The sequence below is a fragment of the Ambystoma mexicanum genome, chromosome 11 (genome assembly GCF_040938575.1).
Source record: "Ambystoma mexicanum isolate Mex_15411 chromosome 11, UKY_AmexF1_1, whole genome shotgun sequence".
NCBI classification, from domain to species: Eukaryota; Metazoa; Chordata; class Amphibia; order Caudata; family Ambystomatidae; genus Ambystoma; species Ambystoma mexicanum.
In genome coordinates, this window is record NC_090934.1 from 443,039,479 (window position 1) to 443,060,835 (window position 21,357).

General features: G+C 44.8%; 1 protein-coding gene across 1 annotated transcript in view; it reads right to left on the minus strand.

Annotated features, from left to right (window-relative positions):
* Window positions 1–21,357, minus strand: part of LOC138504992 (astacin-like metalloendopeptidase) — a 226,577-nt gene that overhangs the window by 126,653 nt on the left and 78,567 nt on the right. Inside the window, exon 5 of the mRNA XM_069625354.1 lies at window positions 167–294. Coding sequence (XP_069481455.1) covers window positions 167–294 — 128 coding nt within the window. The remainder of the gene's footprint in view (window positions 1–166; window positions 295–21,357) is intronic.

The following is a 21,357-nucleotide window of genomic DNA, read 5'->3' on the forward strand; positions in this document are numbered from 1 at the left end:
CACTTGTGTACAGGCTCGTTATAAATGCCATATCATATCATATTATATCCGATCAGAGAGAACATTACCTCTACTCTATGTGTGCAGCTAGGTACTGATGTGGCAGAAATGTTGCCAAGAATAAAACTGTGCCAGTTCGATGTCTATTTTCATGAAGGTCACTTACCACATTCATACAGCTTATTGATTTTGGCCACGTCCAGGCTGCTCAGCCCATATCTCTGTCCAATTTCTATTTTTGGGTCAGGCTTGGGGACTATGCTCGGTTGTCCAGGTGTGTTTGAAAAGGCATATCTGTAAAAAAAAACATATTCATCCAAATAATGATAACCATATGAATTAGGAAAGACTAGACTGGGTCAGTATTTTTTTTATTTTTTATTTTATTGTGCATTTGTTAGGTGCTTATACAACAAGCAAATTGTGTTTCAAAGTCACATTGCAACAGGGAGGGAACATGGGATCGAAACAATATAAACACTGGAGGATAAGGATAAAGACGAAAGTACAATACCTTATGAATATTCAGGATGTGAAAGTGCAGAAGAGAGAAGAGGGGTGGAGGGAGTGGGGAGGTAAGTGCAAATTATTTGCCTCCTTCTATGGAATCGAGAGGAGAATATGTACAAGTTGTGCCAAAAGACTATCCGAGTGAGGGACAGACTCGGACTAGCCTATAGGGCAATGCCCAAACCAAAAATGCAAAATGCTAGCGTGGGCTCTTTTTTTGGTCAAAGTGGGCCCGTTTTGTGGCCCATTTGGCCAGTTTGATAAGTTACTTCACTATGCGGCTAGTAGTTTTGAGCAGTGTTACTGAATTTATATTCTTTAAAATCAATTGTGCATCACCTTTCATCAAACACCTCCCCCTTGGGTACTACTCAGGCAGTCTGTCACAAAAGGAATGAATTTCCATCGGTGAGCTGCTTTTTCATTGGTGCCCGAGACAATTTTATTCCCCAGTCTGACCGTGGTGAGGGACTGTAAATATGTCCTACTACAAACTCTGCTTGCAGCAGTGCAAGAACCAACAATGCATTCTAAATAGCGCCGTTATTATGCAGATGTTCCCATGTTAAATTAGAGGTGTGCACCTTTTATTCTATCAAGATGCTTTCATTTAAGGGAGTACAACAGGTCCCACAAAACCAGGAATGCAGGTCTCGAATGTACTAATGCAGTCACAGGAACCTTGTGAAATGTACACGTTTTTCTCATTGTCATTCTCTCCCTCTCCTCTCAATGTATCTATAATCCCATATGAAAGGAAAACATATGCTCTGCCTGAAAAGGCATATCTGTAAATGTGTCTATGTGTCATGTTAGAGCAGAGGTCTTCAAACTGTGGGACACATCCCTGGGGTGGGTGCGAGAGCCCAGCATGAAATGTAAATATATATATTTTTTGGTTAAATGGAGGATAGGGATAGTGGCGGATCACATGGTCAAACTGAAGCATAAAACTGTTTCACGCACCATTGGAAAAGTGGCACACAGTTGTAAATGGATATTCATTCCTTTAGTCACAGGCTGTTTGAATAGTACCAAAGAGGGTGTTTTTTTTTTTTTTTTTTTTTTAAATGTAAGCAAATTGTGATATTTAAAGAATATTTATTCAGCAACAATGGTCAGAACTACTAGCTGCATAGTGAAGTAACTCATCAAACTGGCCCACATTGGCCAAAAAAGTGGCCCATTTTGACTGGCCCACGCTAGCATTTTGCATTTTTGATTGCCCTATAGTCCAGTCTGAGCGCAGCAGCCCAGCCATAATGGGCGAGGGGGCGTCCACCCAGTGAAACAATGAGCACTCCCTCAGCGGCTTTTCCCAGCTGAGGGAGTGCTCATGGGATGGCTAAACTGTCAAAGGGAAATAGTGTTTCCCTTTGACAGTTCAGTTCAGTTCCCCAGCCGCACGTGCTCACTGAGGCATGGAAGGCTGTGGCATTTTGCTTCACCAGCCTTGCATAGCTCATTAGAAATGCTGGCTGTGGCACTGCATCTCTGTATGTGCGAAGGGCAGCTCCTCTGTGAATGTGTGTGTGTGTGTGTGTGTTTGTTTTGGTCCATTGAGCTGATTTTGTCGAGTGGGGATAGAGGGAGGAAGAAGGGTTGTACAACAAAGGCATTGTAAAAATGCCTTTGTTGCAGAATCCTCCTACCCATCTGCCAAAATCAGCACTCCTTCTCAGGCGCTGTGGAGCCCAGGGGACAGGGATGGTTTTATTTTTAAAGGACATCTATCATAGATGTCCAGTCAAAAATACCATGCTTTCCCCCTCAACCCCCCAGCACCGATTGCAAACTGTTTGACTTTTTACCTATTTATTTTTTTAAAGTATGCTCTAAAATGCAACATTTTTACCCATTATTTAAAAAGAAATCATGAGGGGAAAACACCCCAAACCTCCCTTGATTGGTTTGGCCTCCCTCGCTGCGCTCGGTTGCTATGGCATATCTGGTGAAAATATGTATGCCCCTCCACTTAAAAATTCACCAGCCACCACTGGCCATGGGACTGTGCTGGGAGCAGGGTGCGGGAGCCCAGGGACTGTGGTGGGAGCAGGATGGGTGGGAGCCTGGGATAGTGGTGGGAGCAGGATTTCGAGAGCCCAGGGTATGTGGTGGGGTAGGGAGGGCACAGAGGCTGGGCTATGAGTGGCATGAGGGAGTCCAGAGACTGTGATAGGTGCAGGTGGGGAATTCCAGGGACTATACTGGGAGTAGGGTGCGGTGACGGCACGGAATAGATCATAGCCATTTGGACATACAGTCCATTTGGCATTTTTGGGAGGCCCTGCCTGCCCACATTTTGCTCAGGGTGGGGGGCAGGCCTAAAATGTTTGAAGACCACATTGTTAGAGAAACAAACAGGCTGGCAATTAATTTAATGCATCCATGACCCATTCATGAGATGACAAATAGGCTGGCCTCGGATTCAATGTATTAGTGATATGATCACAAGGGGTGAAATATGCTGGCCCTGTATTCAATGTGTTTGTGATCCCATGGTTAGGAAGAGGAATAAACTGGCCAAGGATTCAATGTATCTGTGGTCCCATGTGTAAGAGAAGAATAGGTTGGGCCCTGAATTGAATGCACATGTGATACAATTCCCAGAGAGAGTCATGGCCTGGCCACCGATTCAAGGTACCTGTCATCCCATTTGAGAGAATAGAATGTGTGTCTTGCAGGCTTTGGATTAAATGAAATGTATCTGTGATCCCATGTCTGAGGAAAGAATAGGTTAGACCCTGGATTCAATGCATATAGGATACCATGCTGATGAAAGGAGTAGACTGAACCTGCATACAAGATATCTTTCATTGCATTTTTGAGAAGAGAATGTGCTCGCTTTGGACTAAATGAAATGTATTTATGATTTGATGTCTACATTAAGAACGGACTGGAACCTGGATTCAGAGTACCCTATGTCTGCAGACATGAACAGGTTGAAACTGGACTGATTGTACATGTGATACTATTCCTGAGGGGGTGAGACATTGAATACAAAGTATCCGTGACCTCATGACTGAGGGGAGAATGGGCTTGCCCTGCATTCAGTTTGTCTGTGATCTGAGATCTGATGAGAGAAGAAAGCAGCCCAGCAGAGGCATTGCTATGCAGGGGCTAAGGGGGCTATAAATTGTAGCCCCGGATAGAATCTCAGGAGCTACAGCCAAAAGGTTAGCTAGCCCCCAGTCCCAACAGTCCAGTAATTACTGTAGCCCCGGGTCTTTTCCAGACCTAGCAACTCCCCTGCAGCCCAGTATGTTTGATCCCATTGATACAGAGAGTAAGTGGGTAGTTCTGGATTGAATACATGCATGATCCTATGACTGATTGAAGAATAGAATGTCCTTGGATTAAATATGTAAGTGAAATATCCTGCAGAGAAGAATAGGTTGGCACTTTATTCAATATATCTGGGTTCTGATTACAACCTGGTTCTATACCAAGTATTTTTTTTTTAATAACACATTTTATTGTTTTTTTTCTCCATATTAACATCACAAAACATACATTCTTCATATAAACATTCAACCTATATGACCAGTGGAACAGTCCCTGGTCAGGTGAAAGGAAAACAAGAAAGAAAAGATGAAAGAAAAGAAAAGAAAAGAAAAGGAAAGAAAAGGGTCTTGCAGTGTCCGTTATTTCTCACGCTATATGCCAGATTGGATTACTTTTGCACATTGTGCCTTATCATCCATTGTTCAGATTGGTACAGTCATTGGGCTTCCTCCCATTTGTTCCATATTTTGTCTGCTTTCCTCGGACACCCCCTGGCTGTATATACTCTTCGTTCCATTGCAATGCATATGTTGACGTCCGTCACCCATTGTTCATACAGCAGTGTTGTTTCCGAACCCCATAATTGTGCAATGTTCCTTTTAATTATTGCCAAGGTCGTCGATAGAAGCAACTTCTCGTATTTAGATGCTTCTCCCTCCTCCTCTATCCTGAGCAGGAGTAGCTTCGGGTCTCTGTGTATCGTTCTCCCCAGTACCCGTGAGAGTTCATCGCAACATTTTTGCCAGTACTGTTGTATATGGTTGCAGTCCCACAGTATGTGGAAGAAGGTTCCCTCCTCCCTCTTGCACCGAAGACAGTGAGGGTCAGATGTTTTCCCCCAGCGATATAATGCCACCCTTGGGTAGTAAATCCTATGCAGTATTTTAAGCTGGATAAGTCTAAATCTGGCCGAAATGGCCACCTCCCGAGGGTACATGAGGGCCCCCACCCAATCCTCCGGTTGTATAAATCCTATGTCTCTTTCCCATTTGCTCTTTAGGCTGGTTAGTTCAGTGGTGGCGAAGGAAGTGATTACATTAAACATGGTGGACGTTACTTTAGTCTCTATGTTTGCCTCAACCATGTTTCTTTCAAGGGGAGTGCTTTCGGCCATGTCTTCAAGTGCTGGGAGGTGGGCTTGTAGGCCATGCTGCATCTGCGCATATTGGAAACGTTCAGTGCCTGGGAGGTGAAATCTGGACTCTAGGGTTTCAAAGGACACCAGTCTGCCCCCTTCTACGATATCGCCCACTGTACTGATATGATGTTGTAACCATGTACGCCATCTCGGAAGCTTGTTCACCTCAGGTAGATTCCAGTTGTTCCACAGTGGTTGTAGTGGGGTGATTTTCCCTTCCCATCCCAGGAACCTGTGTGTGTCTTTCCATACTCGGGCAATGTGTGATAGCATAGACTGTGGGGCTGAGTTACAAGTCACTTTGTAAAGGAGTTCAGTTTGAGGTCTGGCGCATCCTCTGGCACTCCCCAGTCTATTGTGTGGCAGTGTGGTGTCCCCATGCAGTAAGTCATTGACCACTGCCATTTGGCTAGCCCAGTAGTAGGACTGTAGGCGGGGAGCCCTATCCCTCCCTCCCAAATGGAGCGCTGCAGAGTGCCCAGCGCAATACGTGGATGTCCGTTGTTCCAGAGGAGTTTCCTTAGTGAGTTGTCTATCTTTTTGAATTCTTTCGCTGGGATGTGTAGTGGGGCATTTTGCAGTATGTATAAGAAGCGTGGAAGATCCATCATTTTGAATATTGCTGCCCTTCCTAGTAAGGTCAATGGGAGAGAGACCCAGTGTCTGGCATCTTCTGTGAATCTGGTTGTTATCGGGTGGAGGTTATTGGTCACATGTCTGCTCAAGTCGTTAGTAATTTGTATGCCAAGGTATTTAAACTGCTCGGTTTCTAAGCGAAAGGGACAATTGGCTGGCGGTATAAAAGTTGTGGTACCTATTGGGAACAGTATTGATTTGGGCCAGTTTACTCTTAGCCAGCTGAAAGTACCGTAGCTGTCCAGTATGTCTACAATTGTGGAGCAGGCGTGGTGTGGGTCTTTTAAGTAAAGAAGCAAGTCATCCGCGTACAGGGAGACTCTATCCTCTCACCCGTCTTCCCACTGAATACCCCACCAGGCCGGTGACGTTCTCAATGCCTCTGCTAACGGTTCCAAAGCCAGGGCAAATATCATGGCGGATAGTGGGCACCCCTGTCTGGTTCCCTTCCCAAGCTTAAAGGTTTGCAATGGCCACCCATTCACTCTCATATGTGCCTCGGGGGATTCATATAAGAGTTGCACCCAGCTCAGAAACTGGGGACCAAGCCCCATCCGATGCATTATTTCCCAAATTGCCTCCCAGTACACCGAGTCGAAAGCCTTTTCAAAATCAACCGCCAGTACAGCCAGGGGGCCTCGGGTGGTGGGTGCATTCTCTATTACAGTATGTAGCCTATGAATGTTCATGCGGGTCGACCGTTTCGGCATAAATCCGCACTGGTCCGGGTTAATTAATGTTGTGATGACCTTTTGTAAGCGGTTGGCCAGTACTTTTGCTAGTATTTTGGTCTCACTATTAATAAGTGAAATTGGTTGATATGAACTACAGAGGTCTGGCGGTTTGTCTGCTTTGGGAATCACTATCGACGTGGCTTTCCGGAGGTCTGCCGGTGGGCGTCCTCTCTCCTTGGACTGAAAGGAACATTCGCAGTAAGCGGGGGGCAATTTCATTCGTACCAAGCTTACGGCACATCTCAATCAGGAAGCCGTTTGGCCCTGGTGTCTTTCCCGTCTGGAGTTCCGACATGGCCGCTATCAGTTCCTCCTCTGTGATATCTTTCTCAAGTAGAGCCTGCTGTTCAGCACTTAGAGTGGGGAGGGTTATGTCGTTTAGTACCGATCTATTGATCGGCGATGTGGGCGCCCTGTAGAGCTCTGTATAGTAAGCTGTGAAGCCCTCGGATATGTCGCGGTCGGTCAGTAAGGGTTCAGCTCCTTCTGATCTTATCGCCCTGACCTGGCCGCTGCCTATTTCGCGTTTTTCTAACCATGCCAGCATTTTGCCAGCTTTATCACCGGTCTCATATATTCTAGCTCTCATCGTCATATGTGCCTGCCTAGCGTTGTCTAGCGCAACATTCTGTAAGCGGTTTTGGGCAAGTGTTATTGCTCGATTTGTTTCCAGTTGGTCTAGTGCCAGGTGGTTTAGTTCAGCCTGAGTCACTTGCTCTTCGGCTTCTAACAATTTCTGTTGGTGTTTCTTTCGGTGTGCAGCAGACCATGACAAAATCTTACCGCTCAGCACCGGTTTGAGTGCCTCCCACAGGATCCCCGGATCATCCACCGATCCCGTGTTTAACTCAAGGTAAGTTTTTGTTGTTTGTTGTATTTCCTCCAGAAAATCATGGCGGCCTAGGTAGTAGTTATTTAAGTGCCAGGAGGGGGGCGGAGGTGGTCTAGCCATGTTAAGCTCGATTAGAAGGGGGGAATGATCTGATATGCCGCGCGGCAGTAGGGTTGCCTTTGTGGTCCAGTAAGTCTCCGGCCCAGGCAGAAAGAAGTAATCTAATCGCGATAAAGAGGCGTGTACCCCTGAGTGGAAGGAGTATTCCCTCGTGTCTGGGTGTAGGTCACGCCACACATCCCGCAGTCGTTGAAGTCACCCCCAATTATCAGTAGGTCTGAGTTATCTCCCAAGATCAGAGGTGTGATGTCCTGTAACAGGGTGGTGAGCAGTGTTGGTGGCGAGTAGATCCTGAGTAGGTCTATCGTCTGGTTCCATAGTTTTCCTGTAATAAGTGTGTACCTGCCGCCAGTGTCTTGGGTCACCCATATCATGGTCAGGGGCAACCATTTGTGTATTAATGTAAGCACCCCACGAGAGCCTGTGGTGAACCCAGCATGTAGTGCAATTCTGTAGTTGGTGTGTTTGAATAAGGTACATGTAGTGCCTGCTACGTGGATCTCAGTTAGGAAGGCTATGTCTGGTGTGTGTCGATTTAGGAGTTGTGTGATAAGTCGTCTCTTGATTCCACCTCCCATCCCATTAACATTCCAGATTAGGAGTCGTAGGGTCCTGATATCTGTGTTAGTGGAGGCCATTTGGTGAAGAGTGCGGGTTAATCACTGGCATTTAGCACCATGTGCACATGTCGTCTGCTGATAGTGTTGTGGCAAAGCGTTCTAGATTTGAACCTTGGACCCTTTTCTGAACAAAACCGTCGTTAAACAAACATCCCATCCCCCACCCCATACTCCTTCTAACTCGAAGCATCTGTCGCCCGAGCATTCAACAACAAACCTCAGCTAACCGTAGCTGAGTGAGCCCGCTAACAAATAAACTATTTGGGGTTGTATCCCTGTGTGTAGGCTCTGGATGTACCCCGGTGCAATGTCACAAGGTGGCACACTAGGGAAAGGGGGGCTTCCGTCTGGGCTGGCCGCTTGTTTGTGTGTCTCTTTGCGGCCAATCTGTATACATGTGCAGCATTAGGTTGTTATACAGTACATTAAGCCCCGCATGGTAGGGTCTTGAGTGTTTCTGTTTACATATATTTCAGGAGTCAGTGCTCTTATTCCTGCAGCTGTGGTGCGATTCCGTGTGCAGGCGGTTGTTGGTCTGGCGGTTCAGGACCCGGCCGGGCACGGGGTGTTCTGTTTCTGTTTCTGTTGCCCCTCTTTGCCGTCCAGTCTCCCTCGATGTGTTGTTCGGTCCATTTCCACGCGTCTCTGGGGGCGGTGAAGTGGACTGTTCCCTGCCCAATTTTAAGTTGGGCAGGGAACATCAGGCCATATTTCACCTTGAGGGATTGTAGTTGTTTTTTCAGTGGGTCAAATGATTGTCTAGCCTTCTGCACTTCCCTGGTGTAGTCTGGGAAGAATGCTATTTTGGATCCATTATAGGTGAGGGTGCCTTTCGCCCTTGCGGACTGGATCAGTGCATCACAATCATGATAGTTCAGTAGTTTGGTGATCACTGTACGAGGCGGGGCACCCGGAATTGGACGAACCGTCGGCACACGGTGGGCTCGTTCAAAGGAGAAGAAATTGGAGAACGTGTTTTCTTCAAACATGTCTGTAAGCCACTGTTCAAGAAATAGCTCCGGCAGTCCCAGGATCCTAACGTTATTACGCCTGGATCTTCCCTCGCTCTCATCCACTCGCTCCTCCATGGTTTTTAAACGTGTTGTGACTCTGGCCAGCTGCTGTTCTATGTTCCTTATTCCGTCTTCAGCGCCGGAGATGCGTTGTTCTGCCTCGCCGGTGCGCGATTTCAGCTTCTGGAGGTCATGTCGCAGGAGGGAAACGTCAATGCTGATGCCATCCATTTTCTGCTCTATGGAGGCGCGCGAGTCGGCTATGGCTGCCATGATGTCCTTTAGTGATATCATGCCCTCCGTTCCCGCCATGGGATCTGTTTGGTCTTTTTCTTGTTCTGGTTGGCCGTTAGTTGTCGGTGTAGTAAATTGATCTATCCTGCTCTGGGATATCAATCTTCTGGATTTGTCTTTGCCCATGTTGAATGCCAATGTGTGGGTATCGTAGTCCGGGCTGCTGTAGCGGGGTGGCAGCGATTCTTTTAATGTCACAGGCTCCCCTCACCGAACTCGGCAGCTGGTCAGTTCTCTGTGCTCCACCCAGCGTAGCTCCTTCCCGGTTCTGTGGTGCGGGGGTGACCCGTACATGGGGGGCCGTTTCTTCTTGTTCGCCGTGGTGTGTGGTGGGCGACCAGCTCGCCTCGTCTCCTCAGCCAATTCACTGGCTCCTCTCCACCGACCCCAGCCCTGTCGTGCAGGGTGTATGGTGGGTTTCCCGCCTGTCTCGCCTCACCAGCCAAAGCCTCTCCGCAGACCACACTGGGGCTGCCGCCCAACAGCTCATTTGATTTATGCAGGTGTAGTGGACAGATCGTTTGCTTTGCGGTCCGTGGGTGGATAGTCGCGGTTCTCCCTCAACGCGACTGCCCGCCATCCCGCTTCACTCCAGTGAGCGCGGCCATTTTGATCTTGCGATGCCGCGAGCGCGTCGCCTCCTTCCAGTCACTCCAAACTCGCTCAAAATGATGCATTTCGGCCTGGAATTTTCTCGATGTGCGCTGGGGGCGCTTGCCTTCGGGAGGGTATGTGTTTTGGGAAGATTTGCCACTCGTAGCAGGCTATTTATTCAGGCTATTTGCTGCGGCCGTCGGAGCGCCAGGAACTCATGTCCTCATCATCCCGTTGCTGGCCATGCCCCCCTTCCAAGTAATTTTAAACAATTATTCAAGAGGGCATCCAAGATCAGATTGGAGAAAGAGACAAGATCGATCCTTGGGAACTCAACCAGTCTTGCTCTCTATTTGGCTAGGAAATTAATCCGAGGATTTGAACGTTACCTGGATTGTATGCCACCCAAATTACTGAGGGACATAAACATGAAGCTGTGCATCGGCATCCTGCCCTTGGCATCGCTCAAGCATTCTTGGAATGCATCTTATTTGGCCATTTGGCCATTTTGCACTAGTGCAGTCGAAAGCATCAAGCATTTTGTTTATTTCTGTGCATTATATAAGTATGCGAGGAAGAAACATTTGCTACTTCTGGTTATGCTCACAAACTCTAATAGGGCCTCCTCTGTACTACACTTCTGTCTGGCTAGCGATTCAATTGTGTTCTCTGGCATCGGGCACTTTCTGTTGCTGGCATGGGGGAAGCGACTTAAGCTTATGTCTGGTGGTGGATTAGTCTTATGAGCTGTATTTAAATGCTTAATTTTAACTGTTTTTAATGCACATTGTTTTACTCCTGTTTTTATTACCAGGGTCTTTTGTATTGATGCATTTTATTGGTTTTGTGTATTTATGACTTTTATGACCTGGTCAAAATAAATGATTGATTGATTTGATTGATTGATCTGTGATCAGAGGTCTGATGAGAGAAGAAAACAGCCCTATAGTCAATGTATGTCTGATCCCATTGATACAGCGAGGAATAAATTAGGCCTGCATTTAAAACATGCATGATCCCATGACTGATGGAAGAATAAACTGGCTTTTCATAAAATATGTAAGTTAAATGTCCTGCAGAGAATAATAGGTTGGCACTATATTCAATATATCTGGGTTCCCCTGTCTGTGGAGAGTATTGGCTTCGACCAAGATTCAGAGTATCTACAATCCTATGTCTGAGGAGAGAATAGGCTGGTCTTCGATTCAATACATCTGTGTTCCCATGTGTGAGGTCAGAATATGCTTGGACTGGATTCAAATAGATCTCTGATCCAATGTTTACAGAGAACAGCCTGACCCTGGATTCAATTAATATGGGATTCAATTTCTGAGATGAGAGAAAAGTGCTGGCACTGGATTCCACGTATCTGTGAACCGCTGCCGATCAAAGAATAGTCTGGCTCTGAATTGAATGTATATGTGATAGTATTTCTGTTAAGAGAATCAGTGGGCTAAGGATTCAAGACCCCTCTGATCTTCTACACGAGCAGAAGAATAGGTTTACCACAAACTTCTTGTGTCTGAAGTGAACATGTCTGAGAAGAAGAGGGTAGACTTGGTATTATTCCCTGTGTCTATGTGATATTTCTGAGGATATGCATTGTTTCACTCTTGGATGCCAGGGTAACATTTGGAACAGATGATCTGTCTAAATAGGGGAACGTCTTGGGAAACACAGACTGTAAGAGTAACAGGTAGCCGTTTACTTCTGCGAGGAAAATACCATTGTCTTGGGAAGAATCTGTGTCATTCTTTGAAAATATGTCTTTTAGGAGCTATGGTTTGAGTGGATTTCTTTGAGGGTCATTTTATTAAAAAGACGTACATTTCATAAAAATATTTTTTGGCTAGATATCATTTTTTTTAGAAAGTTGTTTAATGAGATTTGCACAGTAAACAAATGTATGAATGCCCAATATTGCTTCCCTTTCCCCAGTTCCTTCATAACTCTTTGAAAACATGTACTGGTAATAAGAAAATGAAAAGAACACAGGTGCAATCATCACCTACCCGTTTACTGAAATCAAATCGTTCTGCACCCTGTGTATTCATCCAATTTAGCCTTTCCTCAAAACCAAGAACACCACGTAATTCATAATAGCCGAACCCTAACTGCCACACATCTGCCTCACCTACACATAACAAGCAGTACCAAAAGCAATAGTGTTGGTGTTTTCAGTTGTTTACTTTCCTGTACATCTACAGGCATGAACACAGTAAATACTTTGGCCCTAAATACGGAGTAATTATTTTTTTTTTAAATGTCAGAAATGTCTGCAAATCAGTGTTTACAGACAAATAACATTATTAATAGACAAAAGAAAATACTTCTAACAACCATAGAGCATTAGGATGTTCATACTACTGACTTGTATGCATATTATACACAGAATGCACAGTGGACCCACTCTTGCTAGGATCTAGGCACCTGTAACCAGCTCAGTTTATTCAATCTCACCCAACACCCCACACATACCCAGCTAATCCTATTGGTTAAGATACGTCCTTTGACTATGTCTATCACTAATGTTGTGTGTCTGCATACAATAATGTGCATACATTTCTGTAACTTTCCATTAATTACGAAGGGTCTAGATATTTACGTCATTGACGCATATACTGCCATCAACAATTGCACACGTAAAACCTATTGTTTGTTTCACTGCATGTTTTTTTTTTCTTCTTCAGTCTGAACATCTGAAAGAATACTTTGGTTTGGTTGCATATTCAATCACATCGTTTAAACAGAAAGGCATACGCATTTTCGTAACACTCCTGAATAGTTAATAGCACCTGCCCTTTTTGGAATTTTGAGGTCACCACTCTTACTCTTACAGCGGCCCTGCAAACCCAAGCAGGAATGCATGTAAAAGCATACACATGTATCAGACATGCAAAAACATGACTTCAGACATGGCCCCAATAACTTTTATGCAGCTTATGATTGTTGCCTGGAGCAAATCAACCACATCAAAGGAACCCATATCTTGCAGAGTTGCCCTGTGAGTTATGCTAGGGACTAATTGTCATAGAAGTACCCACATGCACTCTGAAGCACTGAAAAAAATAAAAAGAAAGCTTAGTGGGAGGGGTTACTGCAAGAGTGTCCATGAGCATTGCAGGATTTGAATCCTCCTGACTAGAATGACTTAGCCTTTAATCCTCTGAAAGCTAATTAAACGAGTAAGAATAATTAGTACAAGCCCCAAAAGACAATTGTGTGGCAGCATCATTCAGGTTTGCAACCCATTGAGCTATAGTTTTGGTTCATAATGTCTGCAGAGCACATGTTTTTTAGGTGGTTGCTTGTGATGCTGGAAATGCATTGGAGGGACAGGACCTCTATGCCCTTGTCGTGTACGCCCTTATCATGTGTGTTCTGTGTTGTTTTCTGCACAGGAGTCCATGTGGGGCTCCTTGCAGTGCAGATCTTCCTCTTTTTGGTTGTGGTGAACAGAGACTCTTGGGATACCCTTATGGCATCCATGGGTAAGGGGTACAAACCTGTACCCCTTATGTATGTTGTTGGACACCGGTGTGTGGCCCACAGAGCAGGGTATGGGCTGGTGGCCGCTCCATGCTGAATTTAACAGGTCCCCTGAGTATCCTCCATTTTGGGATACCCATGCCCTGCCATAGGAATCAGTGGATTCCCGATAGGAGACAAGATGATCCCTGTGGCCTCTTGGTTTCTATTGCTGGTTACTTTGCTTTCCCAAAGTTCTGGGAAGCCCTGACTATGTCCCTTCCCCTGACTGGCTGTTGGGTGGACGAACCATATATGGTATTGTGGGGAAGTCCAGGCCACACTGGCTGGACCCTTCCCAGTGATTGTATGTTGTGGGTACACCCTTGGGGTGGGACCTGTGTGAATTGAGTGTGTGACCAATATGAACTTCATGTAATGGGTGTCTGGTTTCTGTGTGTGTGACACAAAGATTGAGACAGCCCTGCCTGAAACTGACATGATGTAGTGTGGTGTGCTGAAAGGCTGGGTTATTGCCCCAATCCACATTCCTTGTTATGGGTGTATGGGTGGAAGTGATTGGCCTGAATGCACTGTGAGCCTTATTGGCTGCCTGCCTGCATGAATGCCCTTCTGACTGATTGGCTGGCTGAGCTTGGATCAGCAGTGTGAATGAGGGACAGATTTATATATCTGCGCCCCTCTCACTTACCAGATTGTTCAGAAGCTGAAGTTGAAACTTGAAGCTGCTTATCATTGAAGCCCAGCGGGAAGAAGAAGGTGTGCTGCTGTTTTCCTTCAACCCAATCCGAAAGATGTGCTGCTTGATGACCGGAGCTGCAGTGCTCCACCTTTTGTCTAAGATCATTTAACACAAAGGGCTCCCTTGCCATCACCGTCGACCGCTTTGTCCCAATGAGAATCGGCCGGTGGGTTTCCCGCCAAACGGGGTCCACAAAGATGCTGACAAGGGAGGCCCCAAAGTCCAGCTGTGGTCGAGTCCCCATCGCTGATGCTGAAATCCAACACTGACACTCGACGCCCACTGCCAAGCCTACGTTCTTCATCGAGTCATCTTTGTGGCACCAAACTCTTTTCATCGAGTACTCTCGATGCCAGGGTTCACATTTCTTCGAGGATTTTTGGACGCCCTGTGGCTCCTACTTTAAAGGGAGTCCACCTTCGAGGGATCCATCGACGAACCATTGAAGAAACTCTGCTAAACTAAGGTACACTGGGGTAGTAGAACATTTTACCAGAAGACAAGACTACTTAAACATACATGGACTGGGTTTGTCAAAACTGTTTAGTAGAGGTGGCATTCCAAGCGGCTGTTACGGCTTGGAGACGCTGTTGTGGACATAAATGCTGCTCGTACTAATTTACACTTCATGAAGAACAAGGTGCACATTTTACCTTAACTACACTAACAGAGACAAGATCCGCCCTCAGCCTTTAAATACTGCAGTGCTTGTGCATTAGGCGGGTGTGCATTCGGCAAGTGGCATTCCAAGTGGCTGTTAGGGCTTAGGAGCGACACATTGCCTCAGTAAACCCTCGAAGTGTATGTAATTAGTTTCACATATTTTGAAGCGTGCATCGCTTTGTTTGATCAGGCTATCTAGCTTTTGAAGTTAGTCACTGAGCATCTGTTGTGAAACCAGCTTTAGGCAAAGACTTTGCAGCCTAATGTGTTTGGGGAAACAGCATGCTTATTTAACTAGAAACGATAACGGTTGGAAGCTCCTGAAAGAGCCTTTATATTCTGCTATCTGCCACTTTGGAGGTGAAATCAATCATTAGTTCATCTTTTTTAGGTGTATTATTGTTATTAAAGACAGCTGGAGGATTTTGTGAAAATATCCTCCTTTCTACTGACTGCCGCTCTGAAAATGAAACCCTTACCCACACATACTGGAAGTATTAGTAAAGGCAGTTGTAGTTGCATGCTCCCAAGAGAGCACCTTCACATTCTGACGCATTTCACATTGAGATGAGATACAACGTGATTGCCTCATAATTATTTTCTTTGTGATAAATACTCCTATATTTTCCGCGATTTGGTAATTATAGGTTCTAAATATCCCTCGAGTAGATTTAATAGTTAAAAGTAATCGGATGATTTTTGGCAAACACTTTTTATTTGGGGTGAATTAGCATAGGCAGAAACAGCTGTACGCATTTGGGAGACTGCTTTCATACATTGCTGCCTATCGTTCCGAGTTGAAATATGCTGTGACTGCTTTGCAATTACCATCTATTTGTTGAATGCTACTATTTCTGGCGCGATGTTGGTATTTGCATGTATTAAATCACCCTGTTGAGCAGATTTAATAGCTAAGATAACTAGACGCTTGCGTGAATACATTTAAGACATTGTAATTAGTGTTTGCCTTTGCTAATTATAGCTGAATTTTGTTTGATTGACAACTAATATATGTGGTGTGCTGATTAGCATTATAACTCTATCAGAAGATTCCCTTTTTAGCTTATTATTGTGTTAGGTTCTATTCTGCATAGTGAACTAAAAACTGTAATCTGATATATTATATATTTTTAGTGTTAAATTACATTTCTCCACTTTTTATAGTGTGCATCCATATTCTGGATACACTTTTAGCTGATACATATATTGGATATATTGGACATGGTTGGTTTCTTTTTATCCGACCACAAGGTATTCTAATATACAACATTTTAGAGATTAGTAACCTGACATTTACTCTACTTTTAACCTTGAAATTAGTTAATTATATCACCTTTGAATTACAGATTTTAGTAATTGGATATTATTATCTCATTTAAATGGCTCCTAAATTAAGATCTAATAAAAATGTAAAGAAGAATGGAACAAACATGTAATCTATTAACTCTACCTCAAACAATAAAACTCCTGTCATAAAGGATACAAACAAAAATAAGGAAAATATGCTCCTCAGCTGTCAAAGTTTGCAGGGCATTGAGAATGTCCAGCAACATCTGCCTGGGTGCTTGCCTGGATGCGATGGTGCATCCAGAAATTGACGTGGGCTGAAACCTCTTGGAGGAGCAAAAGTCAGGGACAGCTTCTGACATGGAGAACATTCAGGCAGATGTTCATCCTCCAAACTACTGTAGATGTGTTGGGACCTCCTTCGGGACCCCACTGGAGCTGGAGGAGATACCCTCATGGGTCTTGGAAGAGGCAGCAAATCTCTCATCCTCCCTGAGTCCTCCTTGAAGAGGGCGATGATTGGACGTTGTGAATTCGGTGCAGACACCGATGAATTTGTGGTCAGTACAGCTGACGGAGGTTGTGTAGTCAAAGCAGCTCTTGGCGCTGCCATTTTTGTGACTGTTGAAGTGACAGCTGCTGCCAAACTTGTCGCTGATGAGGTGATGGCAGATATCATTGACGGGGTCATCGACGAGGTGGTTGCTGAAGTTGTAGTTGTCGACAGAGTCTCCTGGTCATTGATGAAGGGACCGCTGATGAGGTGGAGGTCTTGGTTGATGAAGTGGTTGTTGACGAGACTGAAGTCATCGACTGGGCCTTTGGGACCGAAAATGAGGGAACCACCGACAGGCCACCCTCTGGTCTGTCCTTTGAATTCTTGTCCTTGAAAGAGGACTTGTGTTTGTAAGGGGTCAGGGACCTTCTTGCAGAAGGCAGCCCACCACCCGGCAGGCTAACCGTCGATGGTGCCTGAGACAGAGAATGGTCCCTCCCCGAACAAGATCCCCCAGCCAGGGCAACCTTTGTGGGAGCAGATGCATGATTTTTCACCTTCTTTTGGATCCCCTCCGAAGGAGCCTTTTCCAAGGACCTCTACCTTTTATTTCAGAAGGAGCATGCTCTTGGGACTTGCTGGTCCTCGATGAGGCATGACCAAGACTGAAGGCCACATCAGAGGCTTTTTCCTCCTTGAGCCATGCCACAAACCTGTGATAGCAATCTCTCTTGGTCTTCGCCAGGAACCCACGGCAGATCTTGCCTCCATATTCATCGTGGTCTGGGTGTAAACTATACAGCACTTGAGGTGCTGATCTTCGACATAAACATTGTTCAGACCAGGGAATTCACATGCTGTGGAGAGACTTCTCTTGTCCGATTTGGATATCGTCAAGGTGAGAAGTAGGCCCGAGCCTAGGCCTGCCGAAGCTGGTGGAGAGAACATCCAATGATCTAACTCGATCTTCGCTGTCAACGGATTCCTGCTGCTGGTAGTCAACCGTTGTTGATGAGGAAAGGATTGAAGAAAGCGTATGGTAACTATTGAAAACTAGCAAAAAAGTAAACATTCTTGAGTAGAAAAGCGAGAGGACTCCCAACACCCAAACGTGTTGTAAAAATGTGAAGATGGCCACCAGGGGTGGAGTTTAAGGGGATGACTGTCATTGGTTAGGGGTAGTATGACCTGAAGGACAGTGATTGGTTACAGAGGAGACAAGCGGTTTTCAGTCTAAAGCGAAACTGGTTTCTTTTTACAGAGGATTCCCAGCCTGACGATGGGGAATATTCATGATAACCTCATGCTGGAGAATATATATTTATTGGAGTCCATTTGTCAGGCAATATGTCCATCAGGTTTCTTTGCAAAAGAAACCACTTCTAGTCACATCCACATTTTTGTGCTGAAGAACTGCTTAGTGAAACAATTTCAAAATAGATCAGCATTCACTTTTGTTAAAATGCTACATAATACCTGTCCATCACTAGCCCAAATGATTCCCCTCCATCTACTTCACCCCCGAATGTCTGCCCATCAGTTATTCTGCTAGAATTTATGGGATATATTTACCCACACATCTGTATTCACTTCCATCACCAAGCTGCACTTCAGCAGAAGCAGCAAAATGGCTGTGCTGGCTCCTGTGAGCACCACTGCCTCACACCAAAACTGTGTTTTCAGCTATATAAAGATGGCTGCACCATCTTTCCAAGCACATATTGGGCAGGATGGAACAAGGGTGCACACTGAGAAAGCCCACCAGCGTGTTATTACATGTACAAAAGAAGGGGTGTGAAAAAAAGCAGCGCTGCTTTGCTGCAAGCCCAAAGTTCCCATTGAAAAAGGGAAATATTGACATTTAAAAATGATGCCATTTTGATGCTCTTTTTCCTCTGTTCCTCATCACAATACTTTTATTAATGAGACCTTGCTATTCTTATCCACAATCACATTGTGCTCCAGCAGCCAAGAGCAGTATTCCTGAATGACATCTGTTCTTCAGATTTGATCAAACACTGCTGATAGGTCCAGCAATATAAGGATGGCCAGTTTGCCCTTATCTTTGAATTCATCCATTTGGGTTTTTAGATCCATGAGGGCAGTTTCTGTACCGTGCCTGCGTCTGAAACCGGACTGTCTTAGGCCAAGAAGATGTTGTCTTCCAAGTGTTTTTGAATATGGAGATAAGCTGCTCTATCTAATATTTTTAGGAATGGGACTGTTGTTATGGGTCTGTAATTGGTGGGTATGTTAGGGTCTAAGTTAGGGTTTTTGAGGAGAGGCATAACCCACGCCTCTTTAAGATTGTTAGGGACTGAACAACTTTTGAAGGATGAATTAATCAAGGCCGTGATGAACGGGCTACATCTTTTGCTCCATCATTGATAACAGATGATGGACAAATAATCTCCCGGACATCTTGAAGGTTTGAACCCCATGATAATATTTTCCACTTCTGTAGTAGTGACTGAGGAGAAGTAGAACGGGTGGCATGGAGGCAGTTAAGTGTCAGGCAGTTTACGTGAATAGGCACTTGGAGCTAGGCTATTCTTTTTGGTCTCCATTTTTGCTTGTAGTAGGGCAATTTTGTCTGATAATGCTTTTAGAATATTTGCACACCAGGCCTCATCCTTGATGCAGACTTCTGATCGCGGTGCAGGAGACTCCAATTCTTTCAGAATAGAAAATAGCTCTTTTGTGCCAGATTTTGCATTCTGAATTCTGGTGTTATTAATCTCTCATTTGGTATTGATAATGGCTGCTTTATACGTGGTAGCAGCAGTAGTGAATGTTTCCTTGTTAGGGCTTGAGGGAGTTTTTCTCCAGGTGGCTTCGGATGATCTATTAATGTTGCAGAGTGATTTTAGTTCAGCTGTGAACCATTTATTTAAATTGCTACAGGTTTAGGCTTTCTTAGTTTAAGTGGGGACATTTTATTTAGAGCTTGTTCTATGGTACCATTGTACAAATCAACCAGTGAGGATGTGCCCTTTTTTGAGTTATATGGTAAGTCAGTAATAGGCTGTATGAGGGGTAATAGGTTGTCTAATGGCAAATTGTGAATGTTTCTGGATAAGGATTCTGGGGCGATGGCGGTGCTGGTGTTAATGTGAGTGCCCTTCTGTATGGTGAAGGTGATGCAGTGGTGGTCTGACCAGGCACACAGCGCATTGTTTAGGATTGTAGTGGTGCAATTTACGTCTTCCAGCCAGTCCAATGTTCCACTCTTGTTATGAGTAGGTTCATTAATATGTTGTTTGAAACCGAGTTGTGTGATGGAATTATTTAAGATAGTGGTGTTGGAATCATTAGGGTCATGAAGGCCTAAATTAAGATATACCAGAATAATGATTTGCAAACTCGGTTTGGTATTTTGGGTCAGGAGGAGTGTAATGTCTTCCTCAAAGGAAGAGATAGCGCCAGGGGATCGGTAGATAAGATGAAGTAAGATGGTACGGGTGGCCGAGAGAGGGAGTTTAACCGAGAGAAGTTCAGCAGAAGGGAAGCATGCCCTAGAGCCAGGGGAGTTGCTAGGTCTGGAAAAGATCCGGGGCTAAGCTGATGTTGGAACTGTTGGGACTGGGGGCTAGCTAGTCTTTTGGCTGTAGCTCTTGAGATTCTATCCGGGGCTACAACCAAAAGATCAGGGCTATAGCCCTCTTAGCCCCCCCCCAGCAATGCCCCTGCCTAGAGCATTCTCTAAGGATCTGATATGATTTGGCTATGAAGGCCACTATGCCACCTTTGCCAGTGCCTCTATCTTCTCGGATGATCGTATAGTTATCTGGGATAGCTAGGGATAATGAGGGTCCTGCTGTGGGATATAGACAGGTTTCTGTTATGGCAAGGAAGTCTAATTTTTTTGTTTTTATTTTATATGGTTTACAAAAGAAAACCTTTAAAACAGAAAACAAGATACACTTCTTCGTACTTCACCCCACTGAACATACGTTATTAGAGGCTTTAACAATCTTTCCCTCCTAACGTCGGAATCGGCTCTTTTAGATGGGTTTTCAAGTCCTTCAAAAATGGAACTAAACCAAACATAATTTTTCGATCTGCACCTTCAAGCATAACTTTCCACCAATCTTCAGCCGTATAGGCGCTGCGTGCCTCAAAAAGAGGTCCGAACAACTTTGTTCGCAACGAGCGAAACTCTGGACAAAACAACGTCAAGTGTTTTAGTGTCTCTATCGAATGCTTACAAAAATGACAGATTAAATCAGCAGGTTCTTTAAGTGACCAAGTACTTGTACGGTCTTTGGTCATAAAAAGGTTGAGTCGAAAATGCAAGTATAGTAATCTTGAGTTCTGATCGGGAGATTGTAACAGATACAGTTGTAATTTGTCTAGCTCTCTTGCTTCTGGTGGTACATCTCTTAGGAGGCGAGAACTAGATCTGTGAGTGCAGGTTTGATGCCAATCTGCATTCCATAGTTTACATTTAGCCTTATTCGGATTTTCAAGTAAAGTAGTAATGTCGATATCGTTTGTGTCCAGAATTTCAGAACATTGCCGATTCCATTTGGCAAGCATTGTGTATTCGGGATCTGAATCTGGCTTGTGTAGTATTTCAAATGGAGGGGCTGCATTAGAGAGCTGCGACTTCCTGTATAAAGTTAAGGCATTCCAACAAACTCTTGCTTGTATAGATGTCAGTCCCAATTCAAATCTTATGTTACTAGTCGGACATCCTTTAGAGATGTGTAACGCTCTAGTCCAAAAACTGTTTTCAAGTGTGTTCCATAACTCGTGTGAGCAACCAAACATATTTTCAGCTCCATAAATCTCCCATAGGTCGGTATTACTTTTTGTCTGTAAAAATTTATCACAGGTTTTATAGAGAATTTTCCGAATGTTTTGTTTATGATCGCGGCCTGGCAAGCCAGTTGCTGACATTT